The sequence below is a fragment of the Cheilinus undulatus genome, linkage group 18, assembly GCF_018320785.1.
Source record: "Cheilinus undulatus linkage group 18, ASM1832078v1, whole genome shotgun sequence".
Classification (NCBI taxonomy): Eukaryota; Metazoa; Chordata; class Actinopteri; order Labriformes; family Labridae; genus Cheilinus; species Cheilinus undulatus.
The window spans coordinates 43,084,391-43,108,123 of record NC_054882.1 but is presented as its reverse complement, the minus strand read 5'-3'; the positions used below and the strand labels follow the sequence as shown (position 1 = coordinate 43,108,123).

General features: G+C 42.1%; 1 protein-coding gene across 2 annotated transcripts in view; it reads left to right on the top strand.

Annotated features, from left to right (window-relative positions):
- The window catches only part of dicer1 (dicer 1, ribonuclease type III), a 43,011-nt gene that overhangs the window by 2,515 nt on the left and 16,763 nt on the right, over positions 1-23,733 (top strand). For both annotated transcript variants that reach the window (XM_041813485.1, XM_041813486.1), the window contains exons 4-24: positions 3,151-3,336; positions 3,449-3,611; positions 4,283-4,413; positions 5,648-5,782; positions 5,871-6,031; positions 8,330-8,498; positions 8,794-9,266; positions 9,571-9,703; positions 10,051-10,293; positions 10,450-10,604; positions 10,741-10,873; positions 11,131-11,206; positions 11,292-11,431; positions 12,960-13,139; positions 13,231-13,444; positions 16,847-17,000; positions 17,124-17,306; positions 17,928-18,033; positions 18,229-18,404; positions 19,075-19,753; positions 22,676-22,828. In XM_041813485.1, the coding sequence (XP_041669419.1) occupies positions 3,223-3,336; positions 3,449-3,611; positions 4,283-4,413; positions 5,648-5,782; positions 5,871-6,031; positions 8,330-8,498; positions 8,794-9,266; positions 9,571-9,703; positions 10,051-10,293; positions 10,450-10,604; positions 10,741-10,873; positions 11,131-11,206; positions 11,292-11,431; positions 12,960-13,139; positions 13,231-13,444; positions 16,847-17,000; positions 17,124-17,306; positions 17,928-18,033; positions 18,229-18,404; positions 19,075-19,753; positions 22,676-22,828 (4,071 nt within the window). In that variant the 5' untranslated portion in view covers positions 3,151-3,222. The remainder of the gene's footprint in view (positions 1-3,150; positions 3,337-3,448; positions 3,612-4,282; positions 4,414-5,647; positions 5,783-5,870; positions 6,032-8,329; positions 8,499-8,793; positions 9,267-9,570; positions 9,704-10,050; positions 10,294-10,449; positions 10,605-10,740; positions 10,874-11,130; positions 11,207-11,291; positions 11,432-12,959; positions 13,140-13,230; positions 13,445-16,846; positions 17,001-17,123; positions 17,307-17,927; positions 18,034-18,228; positions 18,405-19,074; positions 19,754-22,675; positions 22,829-23,733) is intronic.

Below are 23,733 nucleotides of genomic sequence, written 5' to 3'. Positions count from 1 at the left end.
ATAAAATATATAAAAAAATTTATTTGTAAAGCACCTTTAAAAACAGAGGTTTACAGAGTGCTTTGACAATAAACAAAATCACAATAACAAAGCATCAAACACAAACAGCAAAACATCACAAGAAAGACAAAACCCCAACAACAGAAAAACCCATGAAATGTCACTCAGCCAGCAATGTAACTCCAACATCAGAAAAAACTATCAGAACATTCTGGTATGATTTAGTGGTTACAGTGGTTACAATAGTGGGTACAGTGGTTACAGTGGTAACAGTGGTCGCAATGGCAGGTACAGTCGTTACAATGGTAGGTACAGGGGTTACAATGGTAGGTACAGTGGTTACAGTGGTTACAGTGGTAGCAATGGTAGGTACAGTGGTAACATTGGCAGGTACAGGGGTCACAGTGGTTACAATAGTGGCTACAGTGGTAGCAATGGTAGGTAGAGCGGTTACAGTGGTAGCAATGGTAGGTACAGTGGTTAAAGTAGTAACATTGGTAGGTACAGAGGTTACAGTGGTAGCAGTGGTAGGTAAAGTGGTTACAGTAGTATCATTGGAAGGGACAGTGGTTACAGTGGTAGCAAGTGGTAGGTACAGTGGTTACTGTGGTAGCAGTGGTAGGTAAAGTGGTTACAGTAGTATCTTTGGTAGGTACAGTGGTTACAGTGGTAGCAGTGGTAGGTACAATGGTTACAGTGGTAGCAGTGGTAGGTACAGTGGTTACAGTGGTAGCAGTGGTAGGTACAATGGTTACAGTGGTAGCAGTGGTAGGTACAGTGGTTACAGTGGTAGTAATGGTAGGTACAGTGGTAACATTGGCAGGTACAGGGGTCACAGTGGTTACAATAGTGGCTACAGTGGTAGCAATGGTAGGTAGAGTGGTTACAGTGGTAGCAATGGTAGGTACAGTGGTTACAGTGGTAGCAATGGTAGGTACAGTGGTTACAATAGTAGGTACAGGGGTTACAGTGGTAACAATGGTAGCAATGGTAGGTACAGTGGTAACAATGGTAGGTACAGGGGTTACAGTGGTTACAGTGGTAGCAATGGTAGGTACAGTGGTAACATTGGCAGGTACAGGGGTCACAGTGGTTACAATAGTGGCTACAGTGGTAGCAATGGTAGGTAGAGTGGTTACAGTGGTAGCAATGGTAGGTAGAGTGGTTACAGTGGTAGCAATGGTAGGTACAGTGGTTACAGTGGTAACAGTAGTCGCAATGGTAGGTACAGTGGTTACAATAGTAGGTACAGGGGTTACAGTGGTAACAATGGTAGCAATGGTAGGTACAGTGGTAACAATGGTAGGTACAGGGGTTACAGTGGTTACAGTGGTAGCAATGGTAGGTACAGTGGTAACATTGGCAGGTACAGGGGTCACAGTGGTTACAATAGTGGCTACAGTGGTAGCAATGGTAGGTACAGTGGTTACAGTGGTAGCAATGCTTTGTACAGTGCTTACAATAGTGAGTACAGTGGTTACAGTTGTAGTTACAGAGGTTACAGTAGTGGTAGGTATAGTGGTTACAGTGGTTTCAATATGGGTTATAGTGGTTACATTAGTAGGTACAGTGGTTAAAGTAGTAACATTGGTAGGTACAGAGGTTACAGTGGTAGCAGTGGTAGGTAAAGTGGTTACAGTGGTAACAGTGGTAGGTAAAGTGGTTACAGTAGTATCTTTGGTAGGTACAGCGGTTACAGTGGTAGCAGTGGTAGGTACAGTGGTTACAGTGGTAGCAGTGGTAGGTAAAGTGGTTACAGTGGTAGCAGTGGTAGGTACAGTGGTTACAGTGGTAGCAGTTGTAGGTACAGTGGTTATAGTGGTAGCAGTGGTAGGTACAGTGGTTACAGTGGTAGCTGTTGTAGGTAAAGTGGTTACAGTAGTATCTTTGGTAGGTACAGCGGTTACAGTGGTAGCAGTGGTAGGTACAGTGGTTACAGTGGTAGCTGTGGTAGGTAAAGTGGTTACAGTAGTATCTTTGGTAGGTACAGCGGTTACAGTGGTAGCAGTGGTAGGTACAGTGGTTACAGTGGTAGCTGTGGTAGGTAAAGTGGTTACAGTAGTGTCTTTGGTAGGTACAGCGGTTACAGTGGTAGCAGTGGTAGGTACAGTGGTTACAGTGGTAGCTGTGGTAGGTAAAGTGGTTACAGTAGTATCTTTGGTAGGTACAGCGGTTACAGTGGTAGCAGTGGTAGGTACAGTGGTTACAGTGGTAGCTGTGGTAGGTAAAGTGGTTACAGTAGTATCTTTGGTAGGTACAGCGGTTACAGTGGTAGCAGTGGTAGGTACAGTGGTTACAGTGGTAGCAGTGGTAGGTAAAGTGGTTACAGTAGTATCTTTGGTAGGTACAGTGGTTACAGTAGTAACATTTGTAGGTACAGGGGTAGCAATGGTAGGTACAGTGGGTACAGTGGTTACAATAGTGAGTACAGTGGTAGTAATGTGAGTACAGTGGTTACAGTAGTTACAATAGTGGTTACAGTTGTTAGAATGGTAAGTACAGTGGTTACATTGGTAGCAAAGGTGGGTACAGTGGTTAATATGATGGGTTCAGTGGTTACCGTGTTAATATGGTGGGTACAGTGGTTAATATGGTAGGTACAGTGGTAACAGTGTTAATATGGTGGGTACAATGGTTAATATGGTAGGTACAGTGGTTACAGTGTTAATATGGTGGGTACAGTGGTTAATATGGTAGGTACAGTGGTTACAGTGGAAGGTACAGTGGTTACAGTGGTAGCAATGGTGGGTACAGTGGTTGCATTGTTTGGTACAGTGGAAACAGTGATTACAGTGGTGGCTACAGTTGTTACTGTGGTAGCAATGATTGCAGTGGATACAGTTGTTACAGTGGTTGCAATGATTGCAGTGGATACAATTGTTACAGTTGTTGCAGTGGATACAGTTGTTACAGTGGTTGCAAGGGTTAGGAATGTGGTTACAGTTGTTACAGTAGGTAAAATGGTGAGGGCAGTAATTACAGTAGATGCAGTAGTAAGACAGTCTTGCTTGTGCCCTTCTTAATGAGGGTTATGTTTCTGTTTTCTGTGGTTATGGTGAAAGGGACAGTGGTCTTTGTACCTTTCTTTATTCAGTTCGAGACCAACTTTGATGCCCTCACATTAAAGCAGCATCTTTTCCTCTCTTTCAGTGAACCGGTGAAGGAGAGGATAATGATATGAGATAAAGTGGACGACTGGAGGAGCCCAGTCCTCTTTGAAGCATGGCAGGCCTACAGCTTGTCACCCCTGCCACTTCACCCATGGGGCCTTTCTTTGGTCTGCCGTGGCAGCAGGAGGCGATCCACGATAACATCTACACGCCTAGGAAATATCAGGTGACAGTGTGTTTACCAGCTGCTGGTGTGCTCTGTCTTTAGTTTGTGTAGTCCAGTATTTATTCTGACTCCTCATTAGCTCACCGTCTGCCTCTTGACTTTCTCTCCACAGGTAGAACTTCTTGAAGCAGCTCTTGAACATAATACTATTGTCTGCTTGAATTCTGGCTCAGGGAAGACCTTTATAGCAGTACTTCTAACAAAAGAGCTCTCCCACCAAATCCGGGGAAGTTACCAAGAAAATGCCAAGAGGACGGTTTTTCTGGTGAACTCAGGTACCTGCAGAGATGATGGAGCTTTTCTCATCTCCACTTTACTTGTTTTTTTGTTTTTTGTTTTTTTTATTTTTTTCATTAGTGATAGTAGCTGCTCTTTTTTGGTGTTGCCTCTGGTGAGTTTCCAAGTGAGCTGAGCTGAAGGTAAAATATGACATCAAGGCCCTGCTGTGTGCTAATCAAATTTAGAATAGCATAAAAGTTATCATTCCCTTTAATACAACAGCTCATACTGAATTTACAAGATAAGTCAAAAAAGTCATGATTGGACACTTTTTCAGAATGGTTCAGCCCTTGTGAAAGTTGTTAACATTTAAGTTAAGGAGCATAAAGACTGCATGGTAGTGGCCCTTAACTAGCACTACAGGGGCCACTAGTGATGGGCAGCTGCTTTACAGTTTTGATGCAGCATTTGGCTTTGAGTTTAGGCATGAACTGATAAAGAATTCAGGGTGCAGATAGCCTAGCCCAGCCTTTTCCAAACTTCAATATGCAGCAGCTCAATTCAAGGCCTGCTTAATGGCTGTATTTTGGACAGTAAAATCATTCAATGCCGCCTGATGCAGTCTACTTTCTGACCTGTCCTGTTGTTAGGACACATTCTTACACCCTTCTGTTGTTTGTGTGTTTATTAATTAAAGCTGTTTTATTCTTTGGTATTTGTTGTCCAGCTCTGTCTGTAGCTCAGCAGGCAGCTGCAGTCCGGACTCACTCAGACCTCCAGGTAGGAGAGTACACAGATCTGGAGGAGACCTCAGCATGGCCCGATCAACAGTGGAGTCAGGAGATAATGGAGAATCAGGTGAGCTGGTCCTGTCTAAATAAGTCAGCTCCACACCATCATACTGTGATTTTTAAACAGTGTTGGTTAGGTTTAATATTCAATCCCCAATTAGGGCTGGAAGCTTGCATTGACTTGCTATAGGGTCAAAAAATAAATATTTTGTGCAAATAATTTGCTTTAAAAAAATTGCATCTGGTGTGGAGGGACCTCAAGCAGTGAGTCAGCGGCATTCAGAGACAGACAAGGAACAGTGCTGGATCTGTCATCTTGCAGTGATTCAGATCTAAAAAGGAAGAGGTTGAACTAAACACAGTAATCATTGAAATATGCCGCAAGATGATGCCGAGATAACGGTGGCAGTAACACAACATGTTGCTAAAGTTATAAGCCCAGTGTTGTTGAAAAGCCAGGATTCAAAATCTCATACACTCCACCCAGGATACGTAATTTGCCTGGGTGCAAACATTTTTCTGAAAACTCCCTGCTAGAGTTGTACATGTCCGAGAGAAGACGGCCCAGCAGCGGACAAATGTGATCCTCTTCTCCACAACTACAGAGCCTTATCTCAGCCTAACAGTTCAAAACACGGACAACAAGGAGTTTAAAAGTTCCTACCTCCAAATGAGCTTTTTCCCTATAACCACAAAGGAGAGTTTATTGAATAATGTCTAAAGACGCTCCCGTGTTACAAACCTGTCAGAAAAGGGTTTTGTCCTGAATGGTGGACTAGACTGCAGGGTTTGGGCCTTCATGCAGGATTGGTGAGTTTTGTGTAGGTTTGCTTCACCCTTAATGAGGGAAATAATCATTTTATAATCAGCAGTAGTAAACAACACAGAAAACATTTTATACATACAGTACAGAAGACCGAGTATTTCATGATTATGTATTTTTGATTTTTTTTAGTAAAGGCTTGAATGAAGTGTTTTTTTTTTTAATGAAATGGTGCGCTAAATTTGAAATGGATTTTTTCCCCCTTTCTGCATACATTTTTTATTTTTAAATCTCAACTAAACAATCTATTTTAATCCCCTTACTGGTGTCATTTATAGCTGAATTAAACATTATACAGCTACTAAGAGGACATTTCAAAACATTGTGATAGTGTTGCAATATCGCAAAAATATGATGTGATATAAATTTTAGGCCATACTGCCCATCCCTATCCCCGATGAAATAGTTCTGAATGAAGCAGTACTCTCTGTTGAGAATAATATTGTCTCTTTGTCATCGTTGGTGTTCTCTCCACCAGGTGCTGGTCATGACTTGCCACATATTCCTGCACGTTCTAAGGAACAGAATCTTAGAGTTGTCTAAAATCAACCTGGTGGTGTTTGATGACTGTCACCTGGCCATCATAGACCACCCATACTGTGACATCATGAAGGTGAGGCTGTGGCAGTAAAACTAACAAATAAACTGATCTCTAGATGAATTGTAAATGACTTCTTTGTCTCTTCTTGGCGTGTCTGCAGCTGTTTGAGGGCTGCTCAGGTAGCTTTCGTATCCTTGGCCTAACAGCTTCCATTCTGAATGGGAAGTGTGACCCGTCAGAGCTGGAGCACAAGATCCAGAACTTGGAGAGGATCCTGAAGAGCAATGCTGAAACTGCCACTGACCTGGTCGTCCTGGACAGGTTATTACAGCCCTGTTCTACACCTAAACCAGGGCTCTACTTTTCTGTGTATACTGCCAACCCATGTTTTAGTTATCTGGCTAAACATGAGTCGATTTTCCAATTCTTATCTGATTTTGATAACATGGGCATAACCATGGCCATGAAGACAACTTGAACTGATTTTAACTTTATAATCCTCAGTCAAGATCAGCTGTAAATATTAACCCATGTCAGCTTTAAATATCGGCCTAAAACAGCTGTAAACGTTGGCTTATATCAACTGTAAATATCGGCCTAAATCAGCTGTAAACGTTGGCTTATATCAACTGTAAATATCGGCCTAAATCAGCTGTAAACGTTAGCTTATATCAACTGTAAATATCGGCCTATGTCAGCTGTAAATATCAGCCTATGTCGGCTGTAAATATCAACTTATATCAGCTTTAAATATCGGCTTATGTCAGCTTTAAATATCGGCTTATGTCAGCTGTCAATATCAACCTATATCAGCTGTGTATACCAGCCTATGTGTCAACCTATGTTGACTGTAAAAATCGTTCTAAATCAACTGTAAAAATCTGCTTTTGTCAGCTTTAAATACTGGCCCAGGTGAGCTGTAAATATCGGCTTATGTCAGCTGTAAATATCGGCTTATGTCAGCTGTAAATATCGGCTTATGTCAGCTGTCAATATCTGCCTATGTCAGCTTTAAATATTGGCTTATGTCAGCTTTAAATATCGGCTTATGTCAGCTGTAAATATCAGCTTATGTCAGCTGTCAATATCGGCTTATGTCAGCTGTAAATATCGGCTTATGTCAGCTGTCAATATCTGCCTATGTCAGCTTTAAATATTGGCTTATGTCAGCTTTAAATATCGGCTTATGTCAGCTGTAAATATCAGCTTATGTCAGCTGTCAATATCGGCTTATGTCAGCTGTAAATATCAGCTTATGTCAGCTCTAAATATCAACTAAGGATGCTGTAAATATCGGCTTATGTCAGCTGTAAATATCGGCTTATGTCAGCTGTCAATATCAACTAAGGGTGCTGTAAATATCGGCTTATGTCAGCTGTAAATATCAACTAAGGATGCTGTAAATATCGGCTTATGTCAGCTATAAATATCAGCTTATGTCAGTTGTAAATATCAGCTTATGTCAGCTGTAAATATCAACTAAGGATGCTGTAAATATCGGCTTATGTCAGCTGTAAATATTGGCTTATCTCAGCTGTCAATATCAACTAAGGATGCTGTAAATATCAACTTATGTCAGCTGTAAATATTGGCTTATTTCAGCTGTAAATATCGGCTTATGCCAGCTTTAAATTTCGGCTTATGTCAGCTGTCAATAATGACCTATATCAGCTGTATATATCAGCCTATGTCAGCTGTCAGTTTCGACCTATGTTAACTGTAAATATTGGCCTAAATCAGCTGTAAAAATCTGCCTTTGTCAGCTGTAAATACTGGCCCATGTCAGCTGTAAATACCAGCCCATGTCATTTGTAAATATCGGCTTATGTCAGCTGTAAATATCAACTTATGTCAGCTGTAAGTATCGGCTTATGTCAGCTGTAAATATCGCCTTATGTCATTTGTAAATATTGGCTTATGTTAGCTGTAAATATCAGCTTATGTCAGCTGTAAATATCAGCTTATGTTAGCTGTAAATATCAGCGTATGTCAGCTGTAAATATTTGCCTATATTAGCTGTGGATATCTGCCTATGTGAGCTTTAAAAATCAGCCTATGTCAGCTGTAAATATTTGCCTATGTCAGCTGTAAATATCTGCCTATGTCAGCTGTCAATATCTGCCTATGTCAACAGTAAATATCTGCCTATGTCAGCTATTAATTTTGAGCCATGTCAGCTGTAAATATTGGCCTTTATTGGCTTTCAATATTGGCTTGCATTGGCTGTCAATATCCGCTTTATTTAGGAATAAGTTTTTGGGGTTTTAGTTGGGACCAACAGACTATAATGGACTGATATAGATCTAAATTATCTTTTTATACCATTACTGATATCAGAAGCAGCTGAAATGAATATGTACATTTTGGCATATCAGGTATGAGCAACAAATCAATATTGTGTATCCCTATTTGCATAATTTTGGAGGACTATAATGGTAAAATTTTTAACAGTAAAATATTTGAGGCAATTTTTGAGCCTCTGAAGAGATGTGGATATAGAAATAAATGTCTGATATTTTCAGATGATGGGTAGTAGATCGACTTGCAACTCTTGTCTGCCTGAGATCAGGGAAAAACCTTTTAAAACCAGTAAAAGTGACAATGTGTGCTCTGTTTCAGGTATGCCTCTCAGCCCAGAGAGGTGGTTCTGGACTGTGGTCCCTATGTGGACAAGAGTGGCCTCTCCTCTCGATTGCAGAAGGAACTGGATGAAGCTCTCCACTTCCTGAATGATTGCAACATGCCTGTCTGTAGGGAGGACCGTGACCCCACCTTCATCTCTAAACAGGTAAAATGAGCCGAAACAAATCCTGTTGTCTTAAAGGCTCTTGGCTTTATTTTGAGAACATGACATGCTTGTCCATAGGCTTGGGCCCCATAAAATTTAATATGTAATAATATTGTTTAATAAACTGGATTTCTTTGAGATGTTCAGAAAATTGGGTCGTGATTGCTCATTGAGAAGTGGAGGTGGGTCCTGAGGCTACCACTGGTCCAAGCAGCTCTCCTTTTCATTTTCAACAATGCTCTAGTCAAGCTTGATTCTGGTCCTCAATAATGAGTCTGGTCTCCTTCCTGTCCAGGTGCTGAGTGACTGCCGGGCCGTGCTGCAGGTTCTGGGGCCGTGGTGTGCTGACAAGGCGGCGGGCATCATGGTGCGAGAGCTTCAAAAGTACATCAAACACGAACAGGAGGAGCTGAACCGCAAGTTTCTGCTCTTCACCGACACCATCCTGCGCAAAGTGCACGCGCTTTGTGAGGAGCACTTCTCCCCCGCCTCCCTCGACCTCAAGTTCGTCACCCCCAAAGTCTTGCGGCTGCTGGAGATCTTGCATGAGTACAAACCCTTCGAGCGGCAGCAGTTTGAGAGCGTGGAGTGGTACAACAACCGCAACCAGGACAACTACGTGTCCTGGAGCGACTCGGAGGATGAGGACGAGGATGAGGAGGTGGAAGCTAAAGAGAGGCCTGAAGCTAACTTCCCCTCACCCTTTACTAATATCCTGTGTGGGATCATCTTTGTGGAGAGGAGATACACCGCTGTCGTCCTGAACCGGTACATCTTTGTTGTTATTACGGCTATGTTTGATCAAGTACAAACATCTACAGTTGAGATGTATTCCATTTTTGGATGGGGTTATTGATAGTATTTATTTTCAAGGAAGTGCCTGATTACTGTCTTTCTGAAATTCACTATTCTGCTTATTTGTTTAGTTATTACTGTGCTGTAGAACTAGTTTTCATTACTTTCATGTTAACCTGTTCTATGAAATCCTCATAAAAGACCTCAAGCCCCCGTCTTGCAGTGAATGCAGTAGAATAGTTGACTTTTCTGTGTTTTTTTCCTTTGTTTTAATCAGGCTCATCAAAGAGGCAGGGAAACAGGACCCGGAGCTGGCCTACATCAGCAGCAACTTCATCACTGGCCACAGCATCGGCAAAAACCAGCCGAGAAACAAACAGATGGAGGTTGAATTCAGGAAACAAGAGGAGGTGAGAGGAAAGATCATGAAGATTCCATTCTTAAAAGACTGTCCCAATGAACAATGGTATCGATTATAATTCACATGCACCTTAAACACCATGAGCAATTGTACTGTGCTGAAGCACCTCGTCCACAAAGCACTTGTACAAGTCAAATCAACTTAACTTGAGGGCTCAAGAGGCAAAGTGAACAGTATCGATTGCCTGGGTGTGTCACCTGCAATGTGAAGAGCTTCAGCTCATTTACCATGACGAAAACAGGAAAGTGATACTGTCTTTTAAAAGCCCTGTTTCCTGCTGTGATGGGACTCTTAAACTCCACCTCAACTTTTTTGGTCCTTTTCTTTGTCTAACAGGTGCTCCGCAAATTTCGTGCTCATGAAACCAACCTGCTGATCGCCACCAGCATTGTGGAGGAGGGTGTGGACATCCCAAAGTGTAACCTGGTGGTGCGCTTCGATCTGCCCACAGAATACAGATCTTATGTCCAGTCCAAAGGCCGAGCTCGAGCCCCTGTCTCCAACTACATCATGCTGGCTGACAGCGAGAGGACCAAAGCCTTCGAGGACGATCTCACTACCTACAAGGCCATAGAGAAGGTGATGGTTCCTCTAATAATAGCATTAATAATCCTAAAGTGATCAGGTTATACTTCGTTATTAACCAGAGATTCAAAGGAATTTAAGTTATACTTCATTATTTTAGGATGATTCAAAGGGATTTCAGTAGTCACACAGGTCTTACTCTGCTCGTAGATCTTAAGGAACAAGTGCTCCAAGTCAGTGGAGGTCAGTGACTTTGAGGTGGAGCAGGTTCTGGACGATGACAACATCCTCCCTCCCTATGTGCTTCGCCCGGAGGATGGAGGTCCGCGGGTCACTATCAACACAGCCATTGGACACATCAACAGGTGAGTGATGATACTGAAAGGCTAGTAAAGAAATTAATTAACTGTTGAGAACCCTCTCTATTGGTTTCTCTAATGTTTATAATCTGACTCACTGTTTAGCATCCTCTGATGGTTTCTCTGATTCTCTGGTGTTTAGGTATTGTGCTCGGCTGCCCAGTGACCCGTTCACACACTTGGCACCTAAATGTAGAACTGTGGAGATGCAGGACGGACGCTTCCAGTCCACACTCTACCTGCCCATCAACTCCCCGCTCAGAGTCCCAGTTAAGGTAAGGGTTTAGTTCTGTGGATGGTTGCAGCTGTTTCCTGAATGTTTGATCAGCTATGAAAACTTTTGCACTGGGTTTAACAGATTAAAAGACAAAACCAACAAGCCAGTCTAACGAAATGTCTCTGAGGCAGTTGAATCATACAGAGATTGAAGCTTATTCACATATGCATAATAAATACTAATAAGTTCTTGGTAACTTGGACAATCATTCATCCACTTCTCCAGCCTCATACATTCATTGATTTGTCTTTACAGGGTCCTATCATGAACTGTGCCAGACTGGCAGAGAAAGCTGTTGCACTACTATGCTGTGAGAAACTCCACAAAATAGGTAAAGTCATAATCAACCTCAAAGTGGAAGTTGCAGAGCTGTAGGCTGCATCCTGTATCCTGTAAGGTAATTATCTGCTCTCCAGGTGAGCTGGATGATCACCTGATGCCGGTGGGGAAGGAGACGGTAAAGTACGAGGAGGAGCTGGACCTTCATGACGAGGAAGAGACCAGCGTACCAGGCCGACCTGGCTCTACCAAGAGGAGGCAGTGCTACCCTAAAGCCGTGAGAAAGCTCATGTGTTTATCATGGATGTAATGCAGCTGAGTTAGCCAACATACACAGTGCTTAACAAATTTATTAGACCACCTGTCTGAGAGACCATCCAGCATCATGAAGACTCTTTCATTTTCAGTCAGCTCTCCACGTTTTACCATTTTGAACAGGAATGAGGAATTTCAAACTGAATTCACCTTTTTAAACCCAAATTTGAGCCGGCTCACTGGGCTTCTCTGAGAAGTCAGAAATGAATCAAGCATAGCATTCAACCACTAAAACTCATTTTTCTGTTCAGGAATGCAAGTAAATAACTATAATTTGACATTTTAATCAAGAAATATTAATGTACTTTTACTATTTTTTGTTTTTTTGTAAATCAGTAAATTTGAAAATTCATGGATAACAATGATAATTCTATTTTAGCATTGAAAATATCATTTGGGTTAAAGAGCTTCTACATATTGGTGTATTAACCATTGCAGAAAGATAAAAAATTATTTTGGTAATTACCAATGCTGTTAATTTAGGGCAGCTGTGGCATAAACCTTACTCTTACTCTTAATAAATTTGTTAAGCACTGTACACTAAAGGAGACACGATAAAAGTACTAAACTGCTGTTTATTCCTTGTGTTGAAAAGTCATATTTTTTTTAAACACACACGTGTTGCAAATTAGATATCAGAGATAAAAGAGGTGTTTGGTGAGTATTTCAAGTTTGTCATTGTTAAATAGCAATATTAGACTGCAGATGAGGTGTATCCACTTATAGAAAGGGCTAAGATAGACATATTAGTAATATTTCAGGCTGTTTGCCATACCTGCTCAGAGGTTATTAGAGTTGTTTTACGGGTATTTGACTTTTAGAAAATGAAAAACATGTGCATAACTAAGGTACAAGGGGAAATAAAGAAATGTGAAGCAACACTAATTATTATTACTACTATTATTAGGCTATGATTATTGTTAATTATTAAGAATGGTTCATCAGGGACTCCATCAGAACATAAAAAATTTCAAGTGAGTTCATCCACTTATCTTCCCTGGAAACGATTCAAAATCAAAAGCACTGTGTGAAAATGCAGTTGGCTCATAGCAGGAAACAAAGATCAAGCTTGTACTTTGAAACGACTTTTGCTCTCAGAGCTCTGGGTAACCCGCAATGTGAGCAGTCATTCTCTGTCTCCACAGTAAACTACTCTCACATTTCATGCATGAATTTAAAATCAAACTGTTCGGTTCACTGTTCATCTACATATGAGGCCGTTTAAGCACAACACTGCCGTCAGCTCTGACAGGAGGCTCTGCTGCAGACCCAGCAGCCTGATTATCACGCAGTCTTTGGGCAGAGCAGATCAAGTGTCCCTCCTCCAAACATCCAAAATATGAAGTGGTATGAACAGTTGAATCAAGAGAAACTGGGATCCTGAGAATCCTGATAGAGACAATATGTAGAGCTTGCATTAATGTGGTTGAAAATTAGTTTTTCATTCTACCATAGAATTCAAAGTCTCTCCATCCACATGTCCTCTTCAGATACCAGAGTGTCTGCGGGACAGTTACGCCGTCCCAGAGCAGACGTACTACCTATATGTGATCGGGATGGTCCTCACCACACCTCTCCCTGACGAGCTCAACTTCCGCAGGAGGAAGCTCTACCCACCTGAGGACACCACCAGGTGCTTCGGCATCCTGACTGCCAAACCCATACCTCGAGTATGTGGCCATCTTAGCCTCTATTAGAGTATTTCGTCCTTTCAGTCCGTGTTCTTGATGGTAACTGATGCTCATATTTTCTTTGCTTTAGATCCCACATTTCCCCGTGTACACTCGCTCGGGTGAGGTGACCATCTCCATCGAGCTGCTAAAATCCGGCTTCTCTCTCACCACCTCCCAACTCGACCTCATTACCCGCCTGCACCAGTATATCTTCTCCCACATCCTCCGCTTGGAGAAACCTGCACTGGAGTTCAAGCCCACAATGGCTGATTCAGCGTACTGCGTTCTACCTCTGAATGTTGGTCAGTAGAGTGACTTAAGGTCTGACTGTTGGTCAGTAGAGTGACTCTAGGTCTGAATGTTTGTCAGTAGAGTGACCTTAGGTCTGAATGTAGGTCAGTAGAGTGAGTGTAGGTCTGAATGTTGGTCAGTAGAGGGACTTTAGGTCTGAATGTTGGATAGTAGAGTGACTTTAGGTCTGAATGTTGGTCAGTAGAGTGACTTAAGGTCTGACTGTTGGTCAGTAGAGTGACTTAAGGTCTGAATGTTGGTCAGTAGAGTGAGTGTAGGTCTGACTGTTGGTAAGTAGAGTTACTTTAGGTTTGAATGTAGGTCAGCAGATTGACTTTAGGTCTGACTGTTGGTCAGTAGAGTGAGTGTAGGTCTGACTGTTGGTCAGTAGAGTGACTTTAGGTCTGACTGTTGGTCAGTAGAGTGAGTGTAGGTCTGAATGTTGGTCAGTAGAGTGACTTTAGGTCTGAATGTTGGTCAGTACAGTGGCTCTAGGTCTGACTGTTGGTCAGTAGAGTGACTTTAGGTCTGAAAGTTGGTCAGTAGAGTGACTTTAGGTCTGACTGTTGGTCAGTAGAGTGACTTTAGGTCTGAGTGTTGGTCAGTAGAGTGACTTTAGGTCTGACTGTTGGTCAGTAGAGTGAGTGTAGGTCTGACTGTTTGTCAGTAGAGTGACTTTAGGTTTGACTGTTGGTCAGTAGAGTGAGTGTAGGTCTGACTGTTGGTCAGTAGAGTGAGTGTAGGTCTGACTGTTGGTCAGTAGAGTGACTCTAGGTCTTAATGTTTGTCAGTAGAGTGACCTAAGGTCTGAATGTAGGTCAGTAGAGTGACTTTAGGTCTGACTGTTGGTCAGTAGAGTGAGTGTAGGTCTGACTGTTGGTCAGTAGAGTGAGTGTAGGTCTGACTGTTGGTCAGTAGAGTGACTCTAGGTCTTGAATGTTTGTCAGTAGAGTGACTTTAGGTCTGAATGTTGGTCAGTAGAGTGAGTGTAGGTCTGAATGTTGGTCAGTAGAGTGACTTTAGGTCTGACTGTTGGTCAGTAGAGTGAGTGTAGGTCTGACTGTTGGTCAGTAGAGTTACTTTAGGTCTGAATGTTTGTCAGTACAGTGGCTCTAGGTCTGACTGTTGGTCAGTAGAGTGACTTTAGGTCTGAATGTTGGTCAGTAGAGGGACTTTAGGTCTGAATGTTGGTCAGTAGAGTGACTTTAGGTCTGACTGTTGGTCAGTAGAGTGACTTTAGGTCTGACTGTTGGTCAGTAGAGTGAGTGTAGGTCTGACTGTTTGTCAGTAGAGTGACTTTAGGTCTGACTGTTGGTCAGTAGAGTGAGTGTAGGTCTGACTGTTTGTCAGTAGAGTGACCTTAGGTCTGAATGTAGGTCAGTAGAGTGACTTTAGGTCTGAATGTTGGTCAGTACAGTGGCTCTAGGTCTGACTGTTGGTCAGTAGAGTGACTTTAGGTCTGAATATAGGTCAGTAGAGTGACTTTAGGTCTGAGTGTTGGTCAGTAGAGTGACTTTAGGTCTGACTGTTGGTCAGTACAGTGGCTCTAGGTCTGACTGTTGGTCAGTAGAGTGACTTTAGGTCTGAATATAGGTCAGTAGAGTGACTTTAGGTCTGAGTGTTGGTCAGTACAGTGGCTCTAGGTCTGACTGTTGGTCAGTAGAGTGACTTTAGGTCTGAATATAGGTCAGTAGAGTGACTTTAGGTCTTAATGTTGGTCAGTAGAGTGACTTTAGGTCTGACTGTTGGTCAGTAGAGTGACTTTAGGTCTGAGTGTTGGTCAGTAGAGTGACTTTAGGTCTGACTGTTGGTCAGTAGAGTGAGTGTAGGTCTGACTGTTTGTCAGTAGAGTGACTTTAGGTCTGACTGTTGGTCAGTAGAGTGAGTGTAGGTCTGACTGTTGGTCAGTAGAGTGACTCTAGGTCTGACTGTTGGTCAGTAGAGTGAGTGTAGGTCTGACTGTTGGTCAGTAGAGTGAGTGTAGGTCTGACTGTTGGTCAGTAGAGTGACTCTAGGTCTTGAATGTTTGTCAGTAGAGTGACCTTAGGTCTGAATGTAGGTCAGTAGAGTGACTTTAGGTCTGAATGTAGGTCAGCAGATTGACTTTAGGCCTGAATGTTGGTCAGTAGAGTGAGTGTAGGTCTGAATGTAGGTCAGTAGAGTGACTTTAGGTCTGAATGTAGGTTAGTAGAGTGAGTGTAGGTCTTTATGTTGGTCAGTAGAGTGACTTTAGGTCTGACTGTTGGTCAGTAGAGTGAGTGTAGGTCTGACTGTTGGCCAGTAGAGTGTGTGTAGGTCTGACTGTTGGTCAGTAGAGTGAGTGTAGGTCTGAATGTTGGTCAGTAGAGTGACTCTAGGTCTGAATGTTTGTCAGTAGAGTGACTTTAGGTCTGACTGTTGGTCAGTAGAGTGACTTTAGGTCTGAATGCTGGTCAGTAGAGTGACTTTAGGTCTGAATGTTGGTCAGTAGAGTGACTTTAGGTCTGAATGTAGGTCAGCAGATTGACTTTAGGTCTGAATGTTGGTCAGTAGAGTGAGTGTAGGTCTGAATGTAGGTCAGTAGAGTGACTTTAGGTCTGAATGTAGGTCAGTAGAGTGAGTGTAGGTCTGAATGTAGGTTAGTAGAGTGAGTGTAGGTCTGAATGTTGGTCAGTAGATTGACTTTAGGTCTGACTGTTGGTCAGTAGAGTGAGTGTAGGTCTGACTGTTGGCCAGTAGAGTGTGTGTAGGTCTGACTGTTTGGTCAGTAGAGTGAGTGTAGGTCTGACTGTTGGTCAGTAGAGTGACTTAAGGTCTGACTGTTGGTCAGTAGAGTGACTTAAGGTCTGACTGTTGGTCAGTAGAGTGACTCTAGGTCTGAATGTTTGTCAGTAGAGTGACCTTAGGTCTGAATGTAGGTCAGTAGAGTGACTTTAGGTCTGAATGTTGGTCAGTAGAGTGAGTGTAGGTCTGACTGTTGGTCAGTAGAGTGACTTTAGGTCTGACTGTTGGTCAGTAGAGTGACTTTAGGTCTGACTGTTGGTCAGTAGAGTGACTCTAGGTCTGAATGTTTGTCAGTAGAGTGAGTGTAGGTCTGACTGTTGGTAAGTAGAGTGACTTTAGGTTTGAATGTAGGTCAGCAGATTGACTTTAGGTCTGACTGTTGGTCAGTAGAGTGACTTTAGGTCTGAATGTTGGTCAGTAGAGTGACTTTAGGTTTGAATGTAGGTCAGCAGATTGACTTTAGGTCTGAGTGTTGGTCAGCAGGGTGACTGTAGGTCTGAATGTTGGTCAGTAAAGTGAGTGTAGGTCTGAATGTTGGTCAGCAGAGTCACTTTTTACTCAAATGTATGATATTGTATTTTAGGTGTTATATGGGTTGTTACCTCAAGAGACACGTTGTGTTTCTGAATTCTTTGTTCTGTTGTCTTTAGTTGGGGACACCAACACACTTGATATGGACTTTAAGTTCATGGAGGACATTGAGAAGTCTGAGGCACGCACTGGCATTCCTAACACTCAGTACACCAAGCAGAACCCCTTCACCTTCAAACTGGAGGACTACCAGGATGCTGTCATCATTCCAAGGTACAGCTGTGGCTTTAAATGAGACATATAGAGAGTATGCAAGTTACAGTGTCATCATATAGTCTATATAATTACTCTGTTCCTCCTTAATAATTCTATATAACCACTCTGTTCCTCTCTCAGGTATCGTAACTTCGACCAGCCTCACCGCTTTTACGTTGCTGACGTGTACACAGACTTGACGCCGCTCAGCAAGTTCCCGTCACCGGAGTACGAGACGTTTGCTGAGTACTACAAAACCAAGTACAACCTGGACCTGTCGAACCTGAACCAGCCTCTTCTGGATGTGGACCACACCTCCTCTAGGTCAGCAGAACCTGGATTTCCACAGTCAAATGTTAATGGATGGGATTTAAAAATGAAATGATGGGTCATCCATAGATGTGTGAAGTTTGAATCATACTGATACTCTTGATACAAATCCATCCTCCTACGTAATAATCTGTTCAAAACCTTCACTGTTACAGAAAGTTGGTTAATTGGCCAGACATTTACTGGTCATTAGTCAAGTTTCTCACCTCCATCCCTGCTAGTGAGCCTCTGCTTGAATCTCCCGTGTTGCTGCTATAGAAAGACTGATGTGAGCTAACAAAAAAACCCTCAAATAAATAAACAGAAAGGTTTGGACAGCATGAGTTCAGTACATTAGTGCCATGCTCTGTATTAAACTTTTATATTACATTGTCCTGATTACATGAGATAGAATAAAGTTTAGTCACCCTGAGAGGACAAAGTTTGCTGTCTAGAAAAATGGTACATTGAAAAATATGTAACTTGCTATGGCAATGATTTATTTGACGTTGTTGTGTTTTCCAACCTGGTTTGATCCCTCCTCTGGCTTCAGTTTGATTAGCAGTCGCCAACAGCACATTGTCAGTAGGTATCCAAGTAAACACTGCTGGAATAAACTGGTTCTTGTGCTTTCAGATTGAACCTTTTGACCCCACGCCACCTGAACCAGAAGGGTAAAGCTCTGCCGCTCAGCAGTGCAGAGAAGAGGAAAGCCAAGTGGGAGAGTCTGCAGAACAAACAGGTAACAGCTGCACCCACAGGAGCTCTGAAAGTCCTTAAAGCCTTTTTTCAGCTAAGCAGAGAGATCTATGTTAAGCTATAAAACATCATCATCACCATCGTCGTCATCATCATCATCATCATCACTACTAACCAGTGGCTCTTGTAGTCAAACTGTTCCCTAAGTGAACCAAGAGTTTTTTTTTTTTTTTCCCAGATTCTGGTTCCAGAGCTGTGTGCCATCCATCCAATCCCAGCCTCTCTGTGGAGGAAAGCAGTGTGTCTACCCAGCATCCTCTACCGCCTTCACTGCCTCCTGACAGCTGAGGAGCTCAGAGCTCAGACTGCTACTGAAGCTGGAGTCGGAGCCCAGACCCTCCCCCCTGACTTCAGGTCTGACACATGAAATCATTGTGTTCTGAAAACGAACCACTGTCAGATATATGTTTTATAAATCCAGTTTTCAGAGATGCAGAGGCAGCGATTCAGCATCAGCTGATGTCGGTGCCACCCAACCACTAGGCCCTCTATGCCCCAATCCAATAAGATTTTTGCAGGGCAAAAAAAAGAAAAAAAAAAAAAACAGAAAACAGTTGAACTCTGATCTGACTTCATGATCAAATGTGAGGGAAAATATTAGCCTACTTGGAGTGTTTCTTCAAAAGAAGTATCTGAGAAAAATACCAGTATCAGCATAGAATTTGGCTAAAAATCTTTTTTAAAACATTGTCATTGTTATCAGCTAAATTTTAACCTCTGTATGAAACACTGACTTCTGTTACTCTGGTTTTGTTACTATGGCTTTAAGATACATTAGCTGTAGTTACTCTATTTTTAGTTACACTGGCTTCAGTTTAAGTTTAGGTTTAGTTGCTCTGGGTTAATTTACTCTACATGTAGTTACTCTGTAACTCTTTGCTTTCATTTCAGTTACTCTTTGGGGTTCAGTTCCTTTAGATGTAGTTAATCTGGCTTTAGTTACTCTGGCTTTAGTTACCTTGGGTTTTCTTACTCTTCTACGTCTAGCCAGTGTCATCATCTAGATGTTGTCTTTTTGGTGCAGGTATCCAAACTTGGACTTTGGCTGGAAGAGATCCATCGACAGTAAAACCTTCATCACATGCTCCGAGTCCTGTGGGGAGGATGACGAGGGTCCCTGCACACACCAAGAGACTCTAACCGCTGACCCCGACCCCCTCACACAACCCAACAGCCACCACTCTTCTCCCTCCAAACCTGGGGAGACCCCCTGCACCAGGAACCTAACCAACGGCACTGCCCAGGTCGCCAACTGTGACGACAGCGGCCACCAACCCAAGCACCTTCACCAACGTGACGATCGCCAATGCTCGCAGCCCGGTGGCCCCGAGCTGCAGAGCCCCGAATCAATACAAAGCTCTACCTCAGTCTGTGTGCAGCCCTGTCCCAGCTCTAGTCCTCAGCAGCCCAGTCATGAATGTACAGACCACAGAAATAAAGCTACCTCAGTCTGCAGCGGGGCAGCCCACCTCCCTGCTGCCCCCCAGCACAGAGCCGAGGCGGGGGACTCCCCCAAAAGCCTGGGGCCGAACCCGGGCCTTATCCTGCAGGCCCTGACCCTATCCAACGCCAGCGACGGCTTCAACCTGGAGAGGCTGGAAATGCTGGGAGACTCTTTCCTTAAACATGCCATCACCACGTATCTGTTCTGCACCTACCCTGACGCTCATGAGGGACGACTCAGCTACATGAGGAGCAAGAAGGTGAGACACAGTGGGGCTAATCATAAGGATGACGGTGCATGAGATTTAGAAAGTACAGTCTAGGCATGTAATGGCTGTGGTCTCTTAGAGTCCGGTTCAGATGCAACAAGACCATTTTAGGATGTCAGTGGAGACGGTTGCAGCTGTCGGATGATGATGTTTCCTGTGATTCGCTGACAGCTGGTTTTAGGATGTTATAATCAGATAAATGTAAAAGAGGAGTCTCAGTTTGAAAGGTCATAACAAAGCGAGCATTCATATACATGCTGTGAATTTTGAAAATGATCACTTCTATAAATTTTCTAACTTTTCACCCAGAAACTTACCCCTGCAAACACTCCTGTCTCCTCCATCAGCTGTAAGCAGGATGCATGGTGCTCTATGAGTTAATAAGGCTGTAGGAGCTAAATTTATCTAAATAAATGATCCTGTGCAGATATCTTTTTTTTATAACAAGACCGAGCGAGTAAAGCATTTTTTGTTTGTATATGCTTTGAAATTGCACTATCACCCTACAGTGGTGAGGACAGTGGATTTGACAGTGTACAGTGATGAGCAGGAATCTAACACTCTGATTTTATGCTTATCAAAAACATTAAACTGTGAATGTTCAGGACTGTCTCTGTTGTAGAGATGGATTTATTATGCAATATCTTAAAAAATAAATTACTCTAAATTGTGTGACAGTGAGAGTCATTGGAAATGATGCATCGCCTCCTCTAGTTGCAGGAGTGTGAACTGGTCAACACTGCAGAGCAGCCCACCATAAACACTTGTGAGTTTCATCATGTCTAGTCCTGAATCTTTAGTCTGAAGTAGGACTGAAACATGTGAGTTGAAAGTCCTGCCCTTGTTAGGCTGCGTGTCTAATGCTGTCGTGGTCAGGAGAGCGGGGATGGGAAGGGTGAGCTGATCGTTACAGGGGTAGCAGCTGTGCTTCTGCAGGCACCTGGCGTGCTTTCCCAGGCCTGATCCTGCTCAGCGCATACTGAGTGCCTAGGACCCGGCAGGCTGGATCAGATATTTGGGGTGGCTGCATGCATTGTGGAGCGGTCAGCTGGGAGGATTCCTGTAGAGACTGGGCAGGCCTGGATGATGGCCATGAGAAAAGCAGCAGTGCAGGACCAGGGGTGACAAACTGGCGTATACCTGAGCTAACCTGCCCAAACACTTGGTATGGGAGATTTCCCAGATAGATGTGATATATATGCCATGCAGCAGAGATATGAAACAGCCTATGTGGCCATGTTGGGGTTCCTGTGGATCCTTGGACAGCCTTATGTAGTCTGATTTTTACTTCTGAGATGTCTACAGTTTTGAAAGGCCCTTGACTAAAACGTGTCTTTATCAAATCTTTGTTCTCTTGCTAAATTTATAGGATTTTAATTATTCTTGTTTGCACACTACAGTAAGAGGTAGTTATAGCCAGTTTATAGCTGAGAGAATATCTAAGTATCTAAGGAAACTTGAGCCCCCCCCCCATGACTGACACACAAAAAAATAGTGATACTTTGTGGCCAAATTTAATACAAATTGTCATTATTTTTTGTGTACATTCAAACAAAGTAGCCATAAACACAGTCTCTTTTACCCAAAAAACATTGTTTGAATTATTTCTAAGTGATATACCATGACTTCTGTTCATATATGCAAATCTAATTTTAACAACCTCAGGGCAGACAGAGCCTTGCCCCTCTCCCCCTGAGATTTCTGGTGCCACCCTAAGGGGTTCCCAGACCCCAGGTTGGGAACCAAGGTTATAGAGATATCAGTAAAATAATTTAAGAAAGAAGAAATGTTTTTAACCACACAGACAGACTTCTGCTCCAGAAAACAGCAGGAAAGAGTTGGCTTTTAGAAGCTCCCTGTTCATATGTTCACATGTCTGTGTCTCTGTAGAGAAACTACATATATATTTTCCAACGATTAAATTCACAGAGCCATGGCTTATTACTTTTTAGAGAAAGTAGAGATCAAAGTTAACAAATTAGGATTTTAGCAATTACACTGCATGCTTTACAGAATAAATAAACACAATTTATCTATACCTGAACAGCAAAAACAAGAGAAATCATCTAAAATCTGTCAAAGCAGTCACTGATGCAGGGAAAGACTGATACAGAGTTTATGTGGATTACAAACCTTTAAAATGGATTATTAAGACGTTAATAAAAACTTGTATTAAAGAGTATTTCTGCCCAACATTTACAACCTAATCCTCTTATTTTGGTGAAATCCTCAGCTTGCTCCAAAAAGTCTTGATGATTTTAGGTGTTGAAGCAGAATTTTTCAGTTAAACAGTTAGAGACCCCTCTCATGTTTAAAAATGGCAATGATACAATCAAAAAAATCAAACGAGCTAGAAGGAGAGCATTATAAAGGGAATTGTATTCTTATTTTGACATTTTTATCAATAATTTTGTTTTTGTCACTGAATTTTCACCACAGATTGCTTGAAGATTCCCCAGAATGCAGTGAGGTGTTGGATGTGATTAGATAAAGCCTGAACTGTAGTGAAACACTAGTCCAGTTATTTAAACCAAACTTCATAAATGTTTAGGTTTCCCCACAGTTTCCTCACAGCACACCTGATAAAATATGTTTGGATAAATATCACTATACTGTATAGTGACTAAATTAATTATACCAAAAATCATCTAATTTGAGTGTTTATGTCCGATACCATTAAAATTATTTAACAGGATATTAAATTGGAAAATTCTGCTCTGGTCTGGTGTACTGAGAAATCCCCCAACCCTTAATTTTTGACCTTTTTCTGTGTAAAATGTTGTAACTTTTCTCTGCTCAGGTCTTAAATTAGATTTCTAAAAGTGTGCAGGAACCCTGAATTCGACCACCAACTGTGATTGTTTTATATACTTTAGGTTTTGGCTGCTAATGTGCTGATGTGTCTTTGCCCAGGTGAGTAACTGTAACCTGTACCGTCTGGGGAAGAAGAAAGGTCTCCCCAGCAGGATGGTGGTGTCCATCTTTGACCCCCCAGTCAACTGGCTGCCTCCCGGATACGTGGTCAACCAGGACAAGAGCAGCACGGACAAACTGGACTCAGAGGAGGTCGGTGACTGAAATAAAGCTAGTCATTGTTGTTCTGTTTTCGTGCCACTAGAGGGCAGACTTGGACCTTGTTTTGTAACAAGGCTTTAATTCTGTGGCCTCACAGTCCTTTACTCTCAGCTCTGCTTATTCATTGAGTCCTGAAAAATATAAAGAAAAAGGGAAAACATAGATTACAAACCAGAAATAAAGGACTTTATACCAAACAGCTGAAAAAGAAAAATGCAAACAAATAACAGGCTTATAACTGAGGTGAAAGCACACGCATTTAAACAATTAAAAAAACTTTATTCATTTATCATAGATTTTATTTTAAAGGCCATGAAGTAATCCAGAAATGCAACACAAGGTGAAACAAATGTAACTTTAGGAGAAAGAAAATGTGTCAGTAGGACAAGTGTATTCATTGGCTCAGCCAGTATTTTACCTGTGGATGATTGTGTCACATGTTAAGGCTCACATAGACACTTTACTCTTTTTGGTTGTAAGATTTTTCTGAGGAGAAATGTTCATCAATGAGACCAGATCTTTTTGTTTTATTAATCTATGTTTTTACTCTTTATTGCAGTGATTACAAATTAACTTTAACTGTTTTTTTTTAGAATAAACTGCATTTTTAAACAGATTTATTAAGTAAACATGATCTTTGACAGAAAAGCTCCAGCTGAAAAGAAGTTCTCTGGTAAAGAGATGTGATGGCAGAATATCCATATTCTTGGCTGAGGCTGACCTCCATAAAGAGTTTAAAAAGCTGTCAGATTAGTTTATCTGTCTCTCTTCTGTGATCAGATGTTTGTCAGAGGTAATAAAGGTATTATTACACTGAGATAGGACAGGATAGTGAGGATAAAGAAAGATTTTTATTGTTATTATTACCCTTCAGTATAAAAATGTAAACTTAACCT